The 8,042-nt window shown below is 44.5% G+C and overlaps 1 protein-coding gene across 1 annotated transcript in view; it reads right to left on the bottom strand.

The window, feature by feature from the left end:
* Mocos (molybdenum cofactor sulfurase) overlaps window positions 1–8,042 on the bottom strand; it is a 46,820-nt gene that overhangs the window by 15,048 nt on the left and 23,730 nt on the right. The window contains exons 9-10 of the mRNA XM_005355732.3: window positions 6,460–6,622; window positions 3,235–3,313 (exon numbers count right to left, since the gene is read on the bottom strand). Of these exons, the coding sequence (XP_005355789.1) occupies window positions 3,235–3,313; window positions 6,460–6,622 (242 nt within the window). The remainder of the gene's footprint in view (window positions 1–3,234; window positions 3,314–6,459; window positions 6,623–8,042) is intronic.

Below are 8,042 nucleotides of genomic sequence, written 5' to 3' on the forward strand. Positions count from 1 at the left end.
TCGAACTCACAGAGATCCTCCTGCCTCTGCCTCCCGAGTGCTGGGATTAAAGGCGTGCGCCACCACTGCCCGGCCATGTCCTAGTTTTTACAATGGGCTGATGGAACGGTTTCTCTGACACTCAGATCACATGGGCTGATGTGTTTCGTTCACAGCCTTCAATGCTGTGCACACAAGGTACTGATATGGAAGCAAACCTGCTGATCTGTGTTTTAAATTGTGGAATCCGGAGCTGAAGAAGCAGCTCGATTGTTAGGTGCACTTGCTGCTCTTCCAGAGAATTCGAGTTCAGCTCCCAGAGCTCACAAGACACCTCACAACTGTCTATAGCTTCAGTTCAGGGGCTCTGGTGCCCTCATGGAGACCACTTATGCACATGAAATAAAACAAAGCTCTAGACTACTCTATAGCCTTTAAAACTGTATATCACAAGATTTAAGGTCACATCTTACCTTGGGATCACAGTATCTTAGGGTTAGAAAGCAGATACTGTTAAAAACTTAAATTTCACAGGAGAAAATAGCTAGTTCCTTTTCCAGGAAGACCAGGGACCAAGAAACCAGTTTGTAGCACTTGTCCTCCGTCTCCCCAACCCTGTGCTTTCAGAGACCACACCAAGATCACAGTCATCACGATGGCTCTCTGAGCCCAAGTGCCTCCAACCTCCAGATGTCTGAAAAGCATTATTAACCAAAACATGGTGTTCATCTCAGCTGCAGCCAAGTGAAATTGATGACCTAGTTAAAAAAAAAAACTGCACATATTCTAGACAGGCAAGACTTCTCGGTAGGCTAAGGCACTCGCTGCCAATCCTGATGACCTGAGTCAAGCTCCAGAATCTACATGGTAGAGGAAGAAAATCAACTCCCACAAGTTTTCCTCATACCATGGCACATGCATACACACACACACACACACACACACACACACACACGCAACAAATAATGAAAATAATTGCACATATCCCATGTAAATGTAGCTCTTCCTGTCAGAAGATTGGTGTGTAGTAATGTGGGGAAAAATGTCTGCCTGAGATTCATTGTCCTGATGAGTGTTCCGGGATGAATATTTAAATTGTCAAAAGTGCTTAAACAGTACAAACACTACCAGCAAGAAGACATCGCTTGTGCTCAACACTTCAGCTGCCAAGAGAGAGACATGCAATTGGCCATCAACACCGCGTTAGCGCCTTTCTCTTCTTTCACAGTGGTGTAGGACTCCAAGTCCTAGAGGGAGTCCTGCCTGTCACGCTCTGTGGCTAAGGCTGGCTGGCGTATTGATTGGGATAAAAACGCCGGGACATCAGTGAGTTGCCGCGTTAGGCATGCTTGTGAGGGCGTTTCCCTGAGGGAGCTTCCACAGTGATCAACTGAGGGAAGGAAGACACACCCTGAGTGTGTCAACCCCAGGGGCTGGTGTCCCTACCTGTAACAGGCAGATAAGAGAAAACCATGGCAACAGCTACACTTTCTCTTCTTCGCTTTCCACCTGTCAAGGTCTGACTGAGCACCCTTGAACTCTGGCTGCCACTGCCAGCAGACATTTCTGACACCATTCCTTCCCAATCAGAAGGGACCGAACCTTCAAACCAAGAGCCAAAATAAACCCTGCTCCACTCTGTGGCTCTTCCCAATGATTTGGTCACAGCCCTGAAAAGGTGACTGACACAGTCACCTGAGCTCACTCTGGATGGAACTTTAGCAAATCCCATCATGACTTGGGGGACTGAATTCACAGCCGTTGCAGAGGAAACACGTTTGCTATCTGTATTTCTTTCCATCAGAAAGTTTGCAATAATTAATAGATAATTCATAGTCTAGACGCTATGGGGTGGGGGATGGGTGGGTAGGATGCATGCTTGCCTCTGGGGGTGCACATATGTGTGCAAGTACATGAGCACATGTGTGTCTGTGTGGATGCCAGAGGTCAAACTTGGGTACTTTCCTCGGGAGCCGTCCACCTTTATTTCCTTAAAAACTTCAACTTGTTAACTATATGTCTCTTTTTAAGATTTATTTATTTTCAGGCAGTGATAGCACATGCCTTTAATCCCAGCACTTGGGAGGCAGAAACAGGTGAGTCTCTGTGAGTTCGAGGCCAGTCTAGTCTACAAAGCAAGTTCCAAGACAGGCTCCAAAGCTACAGAGAAACCTTGTCTAGAAAAACATATATGTGTGTGTGTGTGTGTGTGTGTGTGTGTGTGTGTGTGTATTTTTTTATTTTATGAACATGAACCTGTGTGCATGTATGTACACCACCTATATGCCTTGTGTCTGCTGACCTCAGAAGAGGACGTCAGGCCCCTGGAACTGGAGTTACAGATGCTTGTAAACTATCATGTGCGTGCTGGGAGCCAAAGCCAGGTCCTCTGAAGAGCAGCACATGTTCTTAACCACTAAGCCCTCCTCCAGCCCATGGTTTTTGTAAGAGTCTCTCCTGGAACCTGGGACTCATCAGTTTGGCTAGGTGGGCTGGCCAGCATATGTTGGGGTCACCTGCCTCCTCCTCCTCCCCATGCTGGGGTTACAAGGGTTCCATTACACCTAGCTTGATCCTCATGATAGAGTGGCTAGCACTTTATTGACCTAGCTATCTCCCCAGCTCCTGTCTATTACACATAAGTCTCTAGTGAACTGCCTATGGTTGCATATTTTATTGACAGAGGTTGGGTGGTATTAGCTTAGACAGGTTTTTTTCTTTCTTTTTTTTTTTTTTTTTTTTAGGTTTTTTTGAGACATGGTTTCTCTGTGTAGCTCTGGCTGTCCTGGAACTCACTCTGTAGACCAGTTTGGCCTCGAATTCACAGAGATCTGCCTGCCTCTGCCTCCCGGGTGCTGGGATTAAAGATGTGCCCCCCCACCACCCACCTTCTAATAGAATTTTCATGACTGGAAAGTTTGTTATTCCATGTTCTTAGGTGTAGGTCCTATTTAGGTCACAAGGGATGCAGACGCTCTAGAACCCAAACTTTCCTGCTGGAAGTGAGACTGGTGGGGCAGGAAATTCTCCTTAGGAGTCATAGGTAGAGCATGACAGGCAGAGAGAGCAGCAAATACAGAATGAAATGGAGCCTTCTGGTTGGGTGTAAAGGATACAAAGAAGCAGTGTGGTTGAGGTGGAGTGAGGCAAGACAGAATGGGAGATTGTCGTTGTCCTATCGTATAAGGCAAAGCTGTCCTCCCTCTGGCCTTTGTGTCCACAGAGCTATGCGTGTTACCTGCTCCAGAGCCTCACCTGTCTGCACACACCCTGCTCTGGCAAATCTGCATCCGTTTGCTGTCTTCCTCAAGCGGCACCTCTATAGGCTCCATCCCTAGTGAACAGAAGGTAGAAGCAAATTCAGCACCTCACCAAATGAATGGTTGTGCAAGTGAACGCTCACTGTTAGAAGATATATTACTTTTAATAATGGGCTTTGGTTAGATGAGGAAACACATCCATTTTAATGACTCTGGGCTTTGGTTAGATGAGGGACGTGTCTGGCTCTTAGAAACGAATAGCACAGATTTTCCTCCTCACTATCAGCACTGTAGTGTGTGCTTCAAGAACTTCCTGGTGGAACATCAACACTGGACCATCACACCCACAGTCCCCAGGACCTCTGCAAACTGCTCTGATAGATTTCTCTGCTCTGTGAGTCTCCACCTTCTGAGGTCATTGTTCTCTAAGCTACCCTAAGTCATTTGAAAACAGACAGCCAATATATGGCCATACTGCCCCAAATGCATCTGCTCTCATCTGGTCTCAGAAGCTCAGCAGGGTCAGGTGTGGTTGGTACTAGGATGGGAGAAATAGACAGGCAGGATGATACTGTAAAGATTCTGGCAGATGGGGCTGGAGAGATGGCTCAGAGGTTAAGAGCACTGACTATTCTTCCAGAGCTCCTGAGTTCAATTCCCAGCAACCACATGGTGGCTCACAACCATCATGTAATGAGATCTGGTGCCCTCTTCTGGTTTGTAGACACACATGCAGACAGAACACTATATACATAATAAATAAATAAATAAATCTTTAAAAAAAGAAAAAAAGATACTGACAAAGAGTGTACATTTCCAGAATCAGACTAGATTCAAGCATCAACAATCATTACTGCTTTAGAAAGCTACATTCATGGGATTGGAGAGGGAATCCAATGTTCCTCAATTGTTATATACACCACACATATACAAGATTAACATACATGTGTAATAGGTTAAATAATAGCGTATTAATATCCTGGGTACAAGAATTTGAACAAGAAGTGTATAAGAAAAACAGGTTTCAACATCACTAATTAAAAAAAAAAAAAGACCAACATGATACTATCTAGTTGAACCTAGCAAAGTAATCTGGAGAGACTGGAAAGACATGGGAAACATGAGGCTCAAGAAAGAGAGACTTGTTTTTAGTTAGTTTGTTTAGGTTTTGATTTTCCTGGTTTGGGAGTTTTGGGGGGCAGGGGAGTTCCAGACAGGGTTTCTCTGTGTAGCCCTTGTTGTTCTGGAACTCCTGGAGACAAGGCTGGCCTCGAACTCACAAAGATCCACCTGCTTCTGCCTCCTGAGTGTTGGGATTAAAGGCATGAGCCACCACCATCTGGCAAGATTTGTTTTTTAAATGTGTCATTCTTCTACTCAAAAATAGTAAATTAATAAATAAGTATTTAAATTTAAAATTGCCTCCAAATCAGCACCAACTCAGATATCCCTCAGTAAACAATACACAAACACACTGTATTACATCCACACTCAGAGACACTGCTCAGTAACATGTGCTTCCATACTGTGTTACATGTAGAACTCAGGTAGATCTCAAAACTATCTTGCTGAGTGAAAGAAACTGTTTCTAAAGTTCACATACTACACAATGCACTTGACTCCACAGTCTCTTTCTTCCTCAGACATTAAGGTTGGGTAAAGAGAAACTACACAGGGGTGGAACCATGAACTTCACCTGGATGACGGGCTCTTCTGTACTTGTGCTGTGGGGTGGCTGCCCAAACATGTACCTGTACAAAGGGTCAATATCAGTATTTGCTTTGAAACTCTAAAATATTGACTTACTGACTTAAGGAAAACTCAACCACAGAATCAGAAAAAAAGGCAAGAAACAAAGTCATAAAGACATAGATGTAGGACATCATGAAAGTTCAGCCACAGTTGACTGGAAAGTCATGATATTCTACAAGAAGGGAAGGGCAAGATGCAGAAGAGGGATAGAGAATTATGTATGTTTACATATACGTATACATATGTGTGTATGTAATATATAGATATATTATATACATATATGTGCATAATATCTAATATGCAATATGTGTGTATATATGTATTAACAATTTTTATTATTAAAATTGACTCCGTGGGTAAAAGTGCCTAATACCCCAGTCTGATGGCCTGAGTCTGATCCCGAAAGCACATAAAAGGCCAGATAGGTGGCCTGCATGTGTATTCTCAGCACACTTACAATGAGATGGGAATAGGAGACAGGAGAATCAGAAACTCAAGGACCAACTTGCCTGGGGTACCCAGCACAACAGCAGAAACCAGAGAGACCTTGCCTCAAAAACAAAGAAGAGGCAGAGAATTGACTCCCTAAAAGTGGTTCTGTGATGTCCACATACATGCCATAGCACATGGGCAGCCATACTCACACACACATACTGTGCTTTTTAAAAGGAAAAAAAAAGAAATATAGGAAAGAGAGAATCTTAAGAAATTAAACCAAATGTTAAATTTGTTAAAATTGCATGGCAGAGTTGTGTGTTAAATACTATTTTCTGCCTCTATGGTGGCAAACACTGTAGCCGTAAGCCAGGTATAGCTATTTAGATGAATTAAAATTTAATACATTTTGATCCAGGTGGTGGCACATGCCTTTAATCCCAGCACTCGGGAGGCAGAAGCAGACAGATCTCTGTGAGTTCGAGGCCAGCCTGGTCTACAGAGTGAGTTCCAGGACAGGCTCCAAAGCTACAGAGAAACCCTGTCTCACAAAAAAAAAAAAAAAAAAAAAATTAATCCTTTTTGAAATTTAGTTCTGTTGTCTTCTGACCACATTTTGAGGATTCAGTGGCCACATATGGCCAGTGGTTGCCAGACTCTACAGTGTAGATGCTGAACCCTTCCATCATCATAGAAAGTGTACTGCACAGAACTGACTGCATCTCTTCTGCGTGTGTGTGGCTCACGGTAAAAATCAAGAGGAAAGCACCAAAGCCTAAAAGGTTAAAAAAAAAAATTCAAGTGTTGAGAGCCCTAAGATCCCAGGTTTATATCCCCTTACCTCTGACAAACTTCTCAAAATAAGAAGAGCACAGCTTTTGTTTTCTTTCCTGGACATCATTTCGTTTACTAGAAAATGATGCTAACATTTGGTAGAAGAGAGACATTGAGCCTTTTGGTTCTGTTTGATTTTTAACTAGAGGATGAAATCTGTTCCTAGAGGTGACCCTGTGGAGATGAACCCTTTTCATACCTTTGGCTTTGATGACCATGGTCTTCCGCTGCAGGTTGATGACGGGCTGGATCAGGCAGAGCCGTGGCTCCTGCTTCTGACTCAGGCAAATGCCATTGTGATTCACAACCATCCAGTTCCGGTCATACAGCAGCCCTTTGCTCCCCACAGGCCACTTGGTCACCTACGCAGAAGTGGGGGATTTAGGCCAGGGCGCCTCAAAGTCATTCACATCATTACCCAAACACAGATGACCTTCGTGAATTCAGGGCACGCTCTTAGAGGAGGAAAGGAGGAAAATGCACGACAGAGAGAGTTTGGCAAAGGAGATGCTGTGGACCTTCCTGTCCATCTCCAGAACCAGTCTCCATCCTTCTCCACTGACCAGGCAAGGCATGTGCATGCAAGGCATGCGGAGTGCAGGGTCTGCAGTAGCAATTCTCTTCTAACCCTGAGGCTAGCATCACTCCCCATAGGTGTCTGCAGATCCCACTTTCTTATAGCCTTCCACTGCAGGGGATGCTGGACCGGGTGTCTCTCAACACTGCAGACATGTGACTATACTAAAAAGGTCACTGAACTGGCTCGTTTCAAATGTATAAGTTTTCTTGCTGTCCTAGTTTCAGTTGCTGTGACAAACACCCTTGCCAAAAGCAACTTTAGGGAGGAAAGGGTTTATTTGGCTTACGATTCCATGTCACAGCTCATCATTGCAGGGACATCCCAGAGGCAGGGGCTCGAGGAGGTTACATCACGTCCACTCAGAGCAGAGAGAAACAAATGCACCCATGCCGCCTGTTTGCCTTCTGATTATGCTCAGATAGCTTTCCTCTTACACAGTTCAGGGTCCAGCCCAGGAAACGGTTCTGCCCATATTCAGAGTGGATCTTCCCACCTCAATTAACAATCAAGGAAACACTCTACATCTAGATAATTCCTCACTGATATTTCCTCTCCCCAGGTAAATCTGGTTCACATCAAGCTGGTAATAAAAATAAACCATCAAACCTACATTGTTCATATTTGTACAGAATTTAAACATAAAACATATCCAGATGCCCAGGTCTTATATCCCAACACCAATTACAACCTAAAGGATTGAGACTTCTTCAAAAATGGATTGAAGGGGAAAAAAATCAACCCTTATTGAGGCCTAGAATCCTGTGCTTGACCTGTGGACACACCCATTTGTAAAAGCAAAACGGAAAGCAGGAAGCAGCTTAAAAGAGAAATAGTTTGGACTCAGGGTTTGTGGGCACAACCCATCATGGTGGGGACAGCTTGAGCCTATGGTGGCACAAGTTTGCTCACATCTTGACAGACCAGGAGGCTATGGAGGGACAGAAGCAAGTTAAGCTGTGGACCTTGAGAACCACTTCCTCCAGCTTGAATCCACCTTCTAAAGATCCTAGAGTGTCCTAAAACAGCACCACCAGTGGGGACGAAGTGCTCAAACACAGGAACCTGTGAGAGACATTTTCTACATCCAGTCTCCCATAGAACCACCAGGAGACTGTGCCACCCCTGAGACTGTGCCATCCCAGAGACTGACTGTGCCATCCCTGAGTCTGTGCCATCCTTGAGATTGTGCCATCCCAGAGACT

The sequence above is a fragment of the Microtus ochrogaster genome, chromosome 18 (genome assembly GCF_000317375.1).
Source record: "Microtus ochrogaster isolate Prairie Vole_2 chromosome 18, MicOch1.0, whole genome shotgun sequence".
NCBI lineage: Eukaryota > Metazoa > Chordata > Mammalia > Rodentia > Cricetidae > Microtus > Microtus ochrogaster.